The 13,652-nt window shown below is 43.4% G+C and overlaps 1 protein-coding gene across 1 annotated transcript; it reads left to right on the forward strand.

The window, feature by feature from the left end:
* Window positions 1–4,596: 4,596 nt before the first annotated feature.
* Window positions 4,597–11,041, forward strand: LOC140857926 (reticulon-like protein B1). Its single transcript, XM_073257338.1, has 5 exons — window positions 4,597–4,651; window positions 8,333–8,513; window positions 9,091–9,222; window positions 9,281–9,378; window positions 10,872–11,041. The coding sequence occupies exons 1-5, from the start codon at window positions 4,597–4,599 to the stop codon at window positions 11,039–11,041; spliced, it is 636 nt and encodes a 211-aa protein (XP_073113439.1).
* Window positions 11,042–13,652: the final 2,611 nt, after the last annotated feature.

Consider the following 13,652-nt stretch of genomic DNA (forward strand, 5'->3'; position numbering starts at 1 on the left):
GGAGCAGATCGGCCGCAACATGGAGGTCTATGTGGACGACATGCTCGTGAAAAGCAAATCTTCCATGAACCACATCGCCGATCTCGAGGAGGCCTTCGGTGCACTCCGAAAATATAAGATAAAGCTGAACCCGACTAAGTGTGCTTTCGGGGTGACCTCGGGAAAGTTCCTGGGTTTCATGGTATCGGGATGCGGGATTGAGGCCAACCCAGAGAAAATTCGTGCCATCCAGGAGATGGCCGTCCCAAAGTCGATAAAAGAGGTTTAACGCCTTACAGGGAGGGTGGCAGCCCTGAATCGCTTCGTTGCAAGGTCGGCCGACCGGTGCTTACCCTTCTTCCAAACCCTCAAGCGGCTGAAGGACTTCTGTTGGACCACTGAGTGCCAACAGGCGTTTGAAGAACTAAGGAGCTACCTCGGCTCACCTCCACTGTTGGCAAAGCCCGAGCCTGGAGAGGAGCTATTCTTGTACCTAGCGGTCTTCCCTATGGCTCTCGCAGCAGTTCTCGTCAAGAAAGAAGTAAAAATTCAACGGTCGATCTACTACATCGGTCGCGCATTGAGAGATGCCGAAATCAGGTACACTAAATTAGAGAAGCTAACTTACACCCTGTTGATTGCAGTCCGAAGGCTCCGACCCTACTTTCAAGGACACACTGTAACGTTGCTCACCGATCAACCGATCAAGGCGATCCTGCACCGGACAGATGCCTCCGGGAGGATAGCGAAATGGGCGATCGAGCTCACAGAATTCGACATCAACTATCGACCCAGACCGACAGTGAAAGCCCAAATATTGGCGGACTTTATAGTAGAATGCACTATCTCGGAGGAAGCCGAACCTGAACAGGGTGAAATTGACGGCATGGAACCCCGACCGAACTCCCCCGAAGAAGAAGCAGCCCCCCCGATTGCTTTTGGGCCCTCTACGTGGACAGATCCTCCAACATGTCGGGTGCAGGCGCGGGCCTGATCTTGATCAGTCCGGAGGGAATCATCGCAGAGTACGCTCTGTGCTTCGAGTTCCCCACAACTAACAATGGAGCGGAATATGAAGCTCTGATCGTAGGGTTGAGGATCGCCAAAGAATTGAGAGTAGATCGGCTCCAAGTTCACAACGACTCCCAATTGGTAGTGGGACAAGTCAATGGAAACTACGAAGTGCGGGAGGACAGCATGGCTAAGTATCTTGAAAAGGTAAAGGAGCTCGTCCCCGTCTTTAGTAGCTTCCACATCAGGCAGATTCCAAGAATGGAATATACCAGGGTCGATCTTCTCTCCAAGCTGGCTATGCTGGCTCCGACTGAATTGTCCAAGGGTGTTCTCTTTGAAGTTCTAAAGTGCCCAAGTATGAAAGAGTCGCGGCCCGTGATGGAAATTGATCATGAGCCTAGTTGGATCGACCCACTGGTGGCATATCTCAGGGATGGAGTTCTCCCTCATGATGCAAAAGAAGCTTGAAGCTCAGAAATCAAGCCTCCCGGTACATCCTCTATGAGGACAAGCTGTACAAGAGATTATACTCCTTGCCCCTCTTAAAATGTCTCCGACCTTCAGAAGCTGACTATGCCTTGTGGGAGGTGCATGAGGAAATCTGCGGAAGCCATCTAGGGGCTAGGTCCTTATCCCACAAGTTGCTCTGTCAAGGATATTACTAGCCGATAATGTATCGTGACTCCATTGAATATGTCAGAAAGTACGATCGATGTCAGAGGTATGCCAATGTCCAGAGACAGTCCGCCACTGAGCTTACACCCTTGAGTGCCCCATGGCCGTTTGCACAATGGGGAATGGATATCCTTGGATCCTTTCCCATGGCGTCAGGGCAGAGGCAGTTCCTCTTGGTAGCAATTGACTATTTCACCAAGTGGGTCGAAGTCGAACCGCTGGCGAAAATCACAGAAGCTAAAGTGCAAGACTTCGTCTGGAAGTCAATCGTTTGCAGGTTCGGCCTGTCGAGAACCCTAATTACTGATAACGGATGGAAATTTGTGGAAGCGAGATTCATCAAATTTTATGGAGACCTAAACATCTCCCACAACTTCACATCGGTAGTCCATCCTCAGGCGAACGACGAAGCTGAAGTGACCAACAGAACTCTGCTGCAAGGGATCAAGACAAGACCCGAAAAGGCGAAGGGAACTTGGACAGACGAACTTTACCATGTGTTGTGGGCATACCGAACTACCCAAAGATTGCCCACGGGGGAGACCCCCTTCGCTCTAGCCTTCGGCACGGAAGCTGTTATCCCAATTGAGCTCAAGCTCCCGTCAGCACGAGTCGTAGCATTCGACGAACATCACAATACGCAAGGTCTTAAAGCCAACCTCGACTTGCTGGAAGAAAAGCGGGAGGTAGCTCAAATTCGGATGGCAGCCTACAGACAGAAAGTCGCCCGCTATTATAATTCTCGGGTCAAAAATAAAGTCTTTAGAGCAGGAGACCTAGTGCTTCGATGAGCCACTGTCTCGCAACCTCAGGATCGAGGGAAGCTTGCCCCAAATTGGGAAGGCCCATACGAAGTCAAGGAAGTAGTCCGGCCCGAAACTTATTACCTCAAGGAGCTCGGAGGAGCAGACCTCTCACGACCATAGAGCTCGAAAAATTTATGAATGTATTACCGATAACTTTATTTTAAATAAAAGTCTTATATTCACATGTCTTCTCTCTTGGCACTAGCCTATATCGACAAGACGATCAAAACAAACCGTGTCGAGAGCAGGAGGAGACCTCGACAAAGTCGAAGGCCCGGTTACATATAGATCGGATGGGGGAGAGGCCCTGCAACACCCCCATGTGCCCCCACAGCCATGTTAGGAATAGGAGGAGAACCTCGTCCTAACAAGAGCAAAGTTGAAGGTCCGGTTACATTCAGACCGGATGGGGGGAGAGACCCTGCAACGCCCATATGTGCCCCCACAGCCATGTTAGGAACAGGAGGAGAACCTCGTCCTAACATGAGCAAAGTCGAAGGCCCGATTACATTCAGACCGGATGGGGGGAGAGGCCCTGCAACGCTCATATGTGCCCCCACAGCCATGTTAGGAACAGGAGGTGAACCTCGTCCTAACATGAGCAAAGTCGAAGGCCCGGTTACATTCAGATCGGATGGGGAGAGAGGTCCTGCAACATCCATATGTGCCTCCACAGCCATGTTAGGAATAGGATGAGAACCTCATCCTAACATGAGCAAAGTCGAAGGCTCGGTTACATTTAGACCGGATGGGGGGAGAGGCCCTGCAACGCCCATATGTGCCCCCACAGCCATGTTAGGAACAGAAGGAGAATCTCGTCTTAACATGAGCAAAGTCAAAGGTCCGGTTACACTTAGACCGGATGGGGGGAAAGGCCCTGCAACGCCCATATGTGCCCCCACAGCCACGTTAGGGACAGGAGGAGAACCTCGTCCTAACTTGAGCACAGTCGAAGACCCGGTTACACTTAGACCGGATGGAGGGAGAGGCCCTGCAACGCCCATATATGCCCCCATAGCCCTGTTAGGGACAAGAGGAGGATCTCGTCCTAACCAGAGCTAAAACCTATTACGTCAGAAATAGGAGAAGAACCTCGTCCGGACACCAATCAAGGTCTGGTCATTCAAAACCGAATGGAAAAAAGGAAACCTTCCCAGCAACCCCTCCACGCTCTCGCGACCCCATCAAGAGCAGGAGGACTAAGAGCAGGGGGACTAAGAGCAGGGAAAAAACCCTCACTCGAAAAAAAAAAAAGAAAAAGAAACAGAAAGGGAGAGGGGTTAAAAAGGAAAGCAACGAACTACATCAGCGATGACTGGAAAATAATTTACATTAAAAATACAGGAAACCTCATCTTGGCGAGGATGGGGGTTCTCATCAAAATCCCCGATCTCCAAAAGAGCTCTCAACATGGGCCAAGGATAAGACGGCTTCCTCAGGGCAACAAGAAGCTTAGACCTCCGAGCTCGAACTCTGAAAGGAGGTGTCAAACTCGAGCGATCCCGGACAAATCAGCGGCCACAAACAGAGAGATGGGTCAATGTGACAGCAATCGGGTACCTCCGAATAGCATCAATATCGAGCGAGGCAAAAGCCGAAGGAAGATCGACAAACGACAATTCAACACGTGAGTAAAAGAGGTAGTAAAAAATCTCCTTCTCATGTTATTTACTAAATGTGCATTACAGAGCCCTTAAGGCAGAAGAAGAAAAGAAAAAGAGGAGGGAAATACAACAATAAAAATAGCGAAGCTCGGCAGGCGACGATTTGACGCAAAGTGCGAACAAGGTAACAAAATCTTCTTCTCATTCTCGATTAACAAGATGTATGTTACAAGACCTTGAGGGCCAAAAAAAATATATATTACTACAAGACTCGGAAGGAACACATTAGGGACCACTTCAAGCTTTTGACTTCTCCTTCCGGTTCCGTCCTTCTCGACAGCATTTTTCAGTGCGTGTGATAAATCCCTCGGCTCTCGCCCCCCGCCTCGTTCTGCTCCATCGTCGAAACCCCAGCCCTAGGGGGAAAAGGGGGGATAGAATTCATGGGGCAGCGACGGTGACGGCAGCAGCGACGACGACCTGCATTGGGAAGAATCGAAAGTACCCCGGAGGCCGCGATGGCGCCGGAGGCATGCCCCACCACCATGTGCTCTATGACAACCACCGTCCTAGGTACTTCGGCAAGGTCGGTATGCGCTACTTCCACCGTCCCCGCAATAAGTTCTACTGCCCCACTGTCAGTGCTGACCGCTTCTGGTCCCTCGGCCCCAACGACGTCAAAAATCCCGCCACAGCTTGTGATGACAACTCTGCCCCCTTGATCGATGTCACCCCATTCAACTACTCTGAAATTCTCGGGCGGAATGCGCTCACCGGTTGTTTCTGTTATTAAATCCCTGTTGTTGAAAGAATTCTCCCTCGAGTCCCCTTTGAGGCGGTGGGAACCCTCAGTGACAGTTCGACAGTCGGAGAATTCGCAGGCCGCTGTTTTCCCCCTTTTACTCCTCTTGATCCGTGGCATCCTCTCGAGGTTGGCCTCCGGGGCAGAAGCCCCGACGGGAGAACCCCTCGAGGGGGCTCGGAAGACTGAAGGCAGTGGAGAGCCGGTGGAGATGGCGAAGACTGGTACGAAGAGTGCTTAAAGTCAAAAAGGGCGCCGATGGAGTGACTAAACTCTCAGGCGAAGTAAAACCCCTGAAGGGAAGGAGGGGGCTTAAATAAGCGACGGGGCCTGGCGCAGTTATGACAGCGGATATCCCTAAGTCCACCAGCACCCGCCACATGTCCCACTCACCGTGACGTAGGGCTGGCTGCTAGCGGGACCATTATGGTGTGGTGCTTAGGACTACGCTCCGGGAGGAATTCCGAAAGGACTCCTCGGATCGCCCTAATCGGAAAAAGACTCCAGCATGCGCGCATTGAATGCCAAGATTTTCGAGGACGGTCGTGTGTGGAATTCAAGGAAACGACTTCGGCTGTGAAAATTTTTCTGTACTTCCTTCGTTCAAAACTCGAACTCGAAAGTAGGGGGACTGGTGTTGGGTATAAAATCCCCCTCCAGCCGAAGTTCGTGTCAGGAGTGACCACTCAAGGATTCTACCGGCGTCTGACCTTCGGCGACTTCTCTCCTACGGCTGAGTTTCTGTAGCATTTTCGAGTTCTGCCGATGGATAAACCCCCACCAGCGTCGATCAGATTCTTCACGACTGCAGGAAGACTTCGTTCGGACTCCTACGGGAGCCGGACTTCATCCCCGATTCTGGCTGCGGGAAGACTTCGTCCGGACTCCTACGGGAGTCGGACTTCATCCCCGATTTCAATTGCAGATAGACTTCATCCGGACTCCTACGGGAGCTGGACTTCATCCCCGACTTCAATTGCAGGTAGACTTCATCCGGACTCCTACGGGAGCCGGACTTCATCCCCGACTCCAATTGCAGGTAGACTTCGTCCGGACTCCTACGGGAGCCGGGCTTCGTCCCCGACTTCAATTGCAGGTAGACTTCGTCCGGACTCCTACGGGAGCCAGACTTCATCCCCGATTCCGGCTGCAGGAGGACTTCATCCGGACTTCATCCCCGACTTCAATTGCAGGTAGACTTCGTCCGGACTCCTACGAGAGCCGGACTTCATCCCCGACTTCAATTGTAGGTAACTTCGTCCGGACTCCTACGGGAGCCGGGCTTCGTCCCTGACTTCAATTGCAGGTAGACTTCGTCCGGACTCCTACGGGAGCCGGACTTCGTCCCCGACTCCAATTGCAGGTAGACTTCGTCCGGACTCCTACGAGAGCCGGGCTTTGTCCCCGACTTCAATTGCAGGTAGACTTCGTCCGGACTCCTACGGGAGCCGGACTTCATCCCCGATTCCGGCTGCAGGAGGACTTCATCTGGACTCCTACGGGAGCTGGACTTCGTCCCCGACTTCAATTGCAGGTAGACTTCATCCGAACTCCTACGGGAGCTGGACTTCGTCCCCGACTTCAATTGCAGGTAGACTTCGTCCGGACTCCTACGGGAGCCGGACTTCATCTCCGACTCCGACTGCAGGAAGACTTCGTCTGAACTCCTACGGGAGCCGGACTTCATCTACAGAAAGCCTCTGATTGGGCTCCTACAGCAAATAGCCCTCACCTATAGTACTAACGCTCAAGGCATCCAACGGTAGACAGCCCGCCAGCAGCATCCGAGCTCTTTTCAGATGGATAGCCACCTCTCTTCGCCAGGCGCTTCAACCGCACTTCGGTCGACAGGCCTGGACTCCCTGACAAGCCACAGTAACGGCCACGACTCTGCTCCACCTCCTGCGATGGATTCTGCGTGGCTCTATCACTCCCCGTAACAGGCTCCACGCGGCAGGCCGCAGTAATGGCCACGATTCTGCTCCACTTCCTGCGACGGATACTGCATGGCTCCACCACTCCCTGGCGAGTCGCGACAACGGACGCCGCTCCACTCTCCACAACAGACTCCACGTGGCGAGCCATGGTGACAGCCACGACTCCACCCCATTACTCTTCATAATAAATTTCTCTTAGCCCCGAGCGGCCCACTACTAGGCGGTTACAAACGTCGCTATCAATCCGTTGCTCCCTCCACCTATAAAAAAGGGGGGGCCAGATACGTTACTCTCTTAACTCTAATTTTTATCCCAAAAACTCTGCTAAAATTTTCATTCGAGCACTCCATTCTTGTTGAGGCAGAGAACTGACTTGAGCGTCGGAGGGTCTTACCGGAGCAACCCCAACTCCGGTTTAGACTTCTTTTGCAGGTCCCGACGGCGATCGCGACTCTCTCGACTCCAGCTTCTCCGACGCAGACGGATTTTTGCACCAATAATTGTAAATATCTTTATTTGTGATGCAAATTTTTTATTGTGTATAGTTCTACGATTTATTTTTTTAAAAAAATTATTTTTTTGATGATTATTTGTGAAAAAAATTTACATCATAAATAATTAAATATTTATAAAATAAATTTATGTTGCATCACAAATATCTTTATTTGCGATGAAAACTTTACATCATAAATAATCTACTATTTATTTTTTAAAATTTTTTTAATTTTTAATTAATTATTTAAAATAAAAATTTTACATCATAAATAATTTTATATTTACAATATAAGTAAAATTTACATCATAAATATTATTTATTTGCATCATAAACTTTTCATCATAAATAATCTATTATTTATTTATTTTTAAAAATTTATGATTTTTTATTGATTATTTATGATGTAAATTTTGTATTGTAAATAATTTTATATTTGTAACATAAATTTTTGATACATCGCAAATACTTTTATTTGTGATATAAATTTTTTATCATAAATAATCTACTATTTATTTATTTTAAAATTTTTTAATTTTTTTTAATTATTAATGATGTAAAATTTTGATCGTAAATAATTTTTTATTTGAAATGCAAATAATTTTACCGTCACAAATACTCACTTTTACGACGTAAATTTTCTATCATAAATAATCTATTATTTATTTTTTAAAAAAAATTTAAATTTTTTATTAATTATTTGTGACGTAAAATTTTTAAAAATATGTTTTTGCACATAAGATTTGTTGTTGGCTTGTACATCTAATGGATTCATTATTGACTTTCATGAAGCAAATCCTATTGCATGCTGATAAAGACAATCTTTTTATCTGGTGAAGATGGTATTATGAAAAGTCAGGTCAAGTTCATTTGTGGTTTAGTTAAGGTCTCAGAAAGAGGATCATGTCATCTTGCCATCTACTAGAGCTAGCGTCTTTACTTGAATATTTTATTGGTTATATTGTTTGTTTGGTTCAATATATACTTATGCCCTTTGTTAATTATTTTCATTGTGCTTGCAGCTGCTGATATTATATTATGGAAAAGCAAGCAAATGTCAGGCAGCATACTTGCTGGTGTGACCATTATTTGGCTTCTTTTTGAATGGATGGGTTATCACCTACTGACATGTATTTGTCACTCTCTAATATTTTTACTTGCAGTATCATTTATTTGGTTTAATGCAGCTTCTATTGTCAACAGGTAAGGACATTTTTACTCTTTACTAGGGCTGAGTAACTATTATTCTCAAGCTAAAATTTCCTATATAACTTGTTTTTGGAGTAACATAAGTTGCTGGAGTTGGGCCTTTGCTTGAAAATGCCTATGCTCTTATACTAATGATAATTTTTATACTAAGGTAGAGTTTGTCTTATGCTAACCATATAATTGAACAATGCTTAATCATATGACATCCATTTGATTCATGATTCCTGTCATCTGAAATTCCTCAAGATACAAATGGGATGATGGATAAATCTAATTAAATAGTTGAGAAGCATATCATTATCTTAAATGCCCTTTCCAGAACTAACATTCTGAACCTCTTTGCCTCCTAGAATGCCCTAGCCTATCTAATAGTTGCTTATTCATAGGATAGCATATCTTGGAACTGATTTCACGTGTTCTTTTTTTCTGGGAGCACTTGTAGCTTATTCCATGTGACTACCATACTGAGAGTAATTTGAAAGTGTTTCTTTTTTATGTTTAATGATTATATAATTTTTCATGTTACAGAATTATGCATTTTCAGTTACTTTTCTGTAATTTTGAAATTCAGGTCCCCTCCAAAATTTCCTGAGGTTATCTTGCCTGAGGACATGTTTCTGAACAGAGCTCAAGCAGTAAGATATCAGATTAATGAAGCTTTTGCAACTTTTAGATATGTTGCTTTAGGAAAAGATTTGAAGCAGTTCTTGATGGTAAAATTCTGGTACTTTCTAGTTTTTCTTTATGCTGTTTGGGCTCAGAATCTTAGCATCTATATTTGTCATGCTGGTGATTGCAGGCCTGTGGGTTGTTTCTCTAATTGGCAGCTGGTTTAGTTTCTTAACACTTTCCTATATTGGTCAGTTCCTTCTCATCTCTTGGTTGCACCATCATGGCCGACTACAATCATCTTAGATATTTTGATTTGCACAGATATATGCTTCCAATGCCGCATGTTACTCAGTCTAAAATGGAAGCAATGATAATTCCTCTGCACTTTTTATTGTGGAAAGTTGAGTTCCTAGATCATGATACTCTCTCTCTTCTTTTTTTTTTTCTGCTCCTTTTTTCCGGTTGAGGTTTGGGGGGGCTGTGGGGGGCGAGTAATGGGATGGGAGAAAGCCCAGCTGAAGGGCAGAATTTGAAGTCAGTTGCTTTTCTTCTTCTTCTTCTTTTTAAAATTGTATCAGTATCCAGTGACATTACCTATCAAAGTAGTTGGCTCCCTCGTAGATCATGATATCCTTTTTCTATTTATTGTTCTCAAGTTTTACATGTAATGGCCATTCATTTGCCTTTAATCCTTCTAGATGCATGCTAATCTGTTATATAAGAGACATGTATGCTTCTTGAAAAGAAAACATAACCAAAAGGTTTCTACTAGAGAAAAGAAAGAAACATGCTAATATAATAAATGAAATAGTATGCTAGAAAATACAGGATATATGATCTTTTTTAAGAATAAAGTCTGATGCATCCAGGGACCAGGATATCATAATTAGGTAACTCTCTCTCACACACACACAAAGAAACACGCATAGAGAGAGACATACATTTGTTCTTAGAATAATGGTGTGATCGCCACCTATTGAATTAGATAAGTAATTAGGAAACAACACCAAGATTCAAAACCAGAACCTCGTCCAATGTGGAGGGTGCAACCAGACTATGGACAAGCTTGTTATGAAGTTTTATTAAAATGATGCAGAAATGTAGAAGAAACAAAAATCGCTTGCCTATTGAAACAATAAAAGATAAACACAAATATTTAACTAGAGTTTTTTGTAAAAGCATATTTGAGAAATATGGTGGGAATTTGCTGAGGAGAGGGGTGACATTTTGCAGGCCGAAGTCCGGCAGGTGGTTGCTTTTTTAGGTCATCATCTTCTTTTGGTGTTGGCAAAGAAGTACAACCTGATGTTAGTTTAACATATCAAATATGAATGGTTGATCATTTGTTGCTTTAAAAACATTGTATTGAATCAATTTTTGTCACTTCAGCAAATTTTTTATCATTTGCACTCCATTCATAGTGTATATTTTTCAGTTTGCCTTGTTGATTTAGCCATTTGAGAATGGCAAGCTAATCCTTAAAGAAAGGGTCTTGAAATCTATGAGGAAATTGGACAACTAGTTTGAATCATTTATCAACTAGAACTGCTAAATCCTCCATAAATTGTTTGTGAACTTCATATTATTTCAACTCAGCCTTTTTGAGCTGTTCACTTACTAGTAAGTTTATTTCTATGGTCAAGGTGAAAGTTTTTAGAAATTCTGATATCTGGAAATATTATTAGTTAACAGATTGCATTTTTCCGGATAAATTTGGAAACTAAGGCATTATGTCTGCAGTTTTTCTGATTATATACACTGCGCCAGCTCTCTATGAGAAATATGAGGATCAGGTGGACAACATCGCAGAGAAGGCAACAGTTGAAATTAATAAGCATTATGCTGTGCTTGATGAAAAAATACTCCAGATGATTCCTCGGGGCCCATTTGCCGATAAGAAGCAGCTTTGAGAAGACTTAGTAGGTTTATGCTCCTGTAATCCACAGCAGCTTTTGCTTCACCTGCTGCTGGTTTTTGATGAAATTTTTGGTTAGAGCTTGGGGATAGAGATGAATGTCTTTGAAAATCTCTCTTAGGAGCGCTTTAGCTTTCGTACCCCGTACTAGGGGCCACATATAAAATGTGCCCGCTAGTGGATGCTTGTTGTGAAGCGGGGTATAGAGATGCTCCTGTTATTTTTTGCAGTGTTAACTTCTTATGATGTAAGCCTTGATCCAATATCTTGATGTCTGATCTTGAATCAGTGTGGTGTGTGCCATTTTTTTTTTTTAATTGAAATGTTATTTTCCAAGTTTTATTGATCAATATGAAGAGTTTATGTGGAAATTTTAAGATAAAATACCCAGCTTAAAAAGATTTGAGGGTCAGATGTATGTAGCTTTATTCTTCAGAGAGGTTGTTTTCATGTTTTAAATCCATAATACCTAATCACAATGGAGCAATTTTAGCATTGGGCCAAAACCTGATAAAATGGATGGTTGCTAAGATTGCAAATTCTATGTCAATGCATGAACAAATCTCTCTCTATTAGCCTTGGAAGAATGGAGGTCCCCCATCCATGAATGGGATTGGTCCTAAAAATTTGATCCATTCTACCCGGTCCACAGGGAGTTGGGGCATTTGTCATATATCTGAAGGAGCACACAGAACCCCTTTTTCTTTTGTTGTTAAAAAAAAAAAAAGCTACAGTCCTTTCCAATTTAGACCTTTCAAGAAACACCTCTACCGAAGTAAAAAATCACTAAGCAAGCATTGAAGAGATTATATTGTGAAAAAACTAATAACGAATACAAATATTATATCAACTAGCCTAAGATTTTTTATCAAAATAATATTATTTTTAAAATAATTTATTAAAATAATATTTTTTAAAAGTATTTATCAAAATACTGTCGGAAGTAAAATTGATTTATCATAGGATGACTTTTTGTACTGACTCAGCACGTCCAACGTCAGATTGGATGAACGCATTGAACAACAAAAATCGCCTTATGAAAAAGTGAGTCATCCTCTCATAAAGCGACTTAATGTGACTTAATCAAAAAAAAAATCCAACCTCTCTCTTCCCCGATCCTCGGTGGCCCTCCCTCCTCCTCTCAGCCCGCCCCCTTCCTCCCTAGCTCGAGAACCTCCCAATCCTCGATAGCCCTCCCTCCTCCTCTCACCCACCCCCCCTCCTTCCTGGCTCGAGAACCCATCGGTCTCCGACGGTCCTCTCTCTTCTCGACCCACCCCCCCTCTCCCTCTTCTCTGGCGCGAGAACCCTCCCCGGTCCCCGGCAGTCCTCCCTCCTCCAAGAAATTTTAAGACATCTACTAAAACTCAACTGATCGGGGAGGGTTCTCGTGCCGGAGAAGAAGAGAGAGGGGGGTGGACCGAGAGGAGGAGAGAGGGCCGCCGGAGATTGGGAGGTTCTTATGGCGGGGAAGAGGAAGGTTGGTTTTTTTTTTTTTTTTTAACTAAGTCACGTTAAGTCGCTCTATGAGTTACCTTATCATAAGATGATTTTATTATCCAACGCATCCACTCAATCTGGTGTTGGACATGCTGAGTCAGCATAGAAAATCGCCCTATCATAAGACGACTTTTCCTCCGACAGTATTTTAGTAAATACTTTTAAAAAAATATTATTTTGATAAATTATTTTAAAAATAATATTATTTTGGTAAAAAATCTACTAGCCTATAATCCCATGCGATGCATGAGATGCCAAAGATAGCTTCTTCTCATCAACCAGAGTTAACACTTCCTCAACTGGATCAGTCATATATATTATCAAATACTTGCATTACAACAACATAAATCTTCCTTAACTTAATCAATCACACATATTATCAAACACTTAATTTGATTTACAATGATCCATCTGTTTTTCAATAATTTCATATAATGGTATGAGCTGTTTTTGTGGTGAAATGGGTGATACCCTAGTAGTTACATTTTTTTTTCTCTTGTTGGAGGACATTCCAGAATTGAGTTTCTGGTGGTGCATCCCCAAGTTTTACCAGAAACTTGGGGGTAGAGATTTATCGTGTTTGCTGAGACCACAAATATAAGAACAAAATACAATTTTCATTGAAACAGAAATATAAGAATCCCTATCTTCCAGAAACTATTATTGTAGTTCTATCAAATGTTTTCGTGAAGACTTATGAAAGAAAAACGTTTCTCACTATATTTTTAGACATGCTTTTATGGACTCATGTTTAACTTGCCTATAACTAATTTAAGATTCAAATAAGTTCAGATCAAAGCTTGCCATGATGTATGAGAAGGAAAATGGACCAAAAATTTGATAAAGCCTAACGGAAGAAAAGATAGATGGCACACTTAAAGTTAGAAAAGCAAACTTCAAACATGAGCACTCTTTAAATAGACAACCACCAGGAAAAGAAACAAATAGAATATGGTGCCTAAATTTCTCTTTTCAGAAAAATAATAACCAGACTTTGTTGCTATTTCCCAACGGTGACATAATGCTTAAGTTGCATTTAGTAGTTGACAATCTATCAAAATTATTGATAATTTAAAAAATTTTTATCAAATTATTACATTTGATAT

This window comes from Elaeis guineensis, chromosome 5, assembly GCF_000442705.2.
Source record: "Elaeis guineensis isolate ETL-2024a chromosome 5, EG11, whole genome shotgun sequence".
NCBI lineage: Eukaryota > Viridiplantae > Streptophyta > Magnoliopsida > Arecales > Arecaceae > Elaeis > Elaeis guineensis.

What these genes read in the sequence shown, in the direction of transcription:
- LOC140857926 (XM_073257338.1), top strand. Translation starts at nt 4,597, where the DNA reads ATGGCGCCGGAGGCATGCCCCACCACCATGTGCTCTATGACAACCACC. An exon ending in GCAGCTTCTATTGTCAACAG is followed by an intron (nt 8,514 to 9,090) that starts GTAAGGACATTT and finishes TTTGAAATTCAG; the next exon opens with GTCCCCTCCAAAATTTCCTG. An exon ending in TTAGGAAAAGATTTGAAGCA is followed by an intron (nt 9,223 to 9,280) that starts GTTCTTGATGGT and finishes GTTTGGGCTCAG; the next exon opens with AATCTTAGCATCTATATTTG.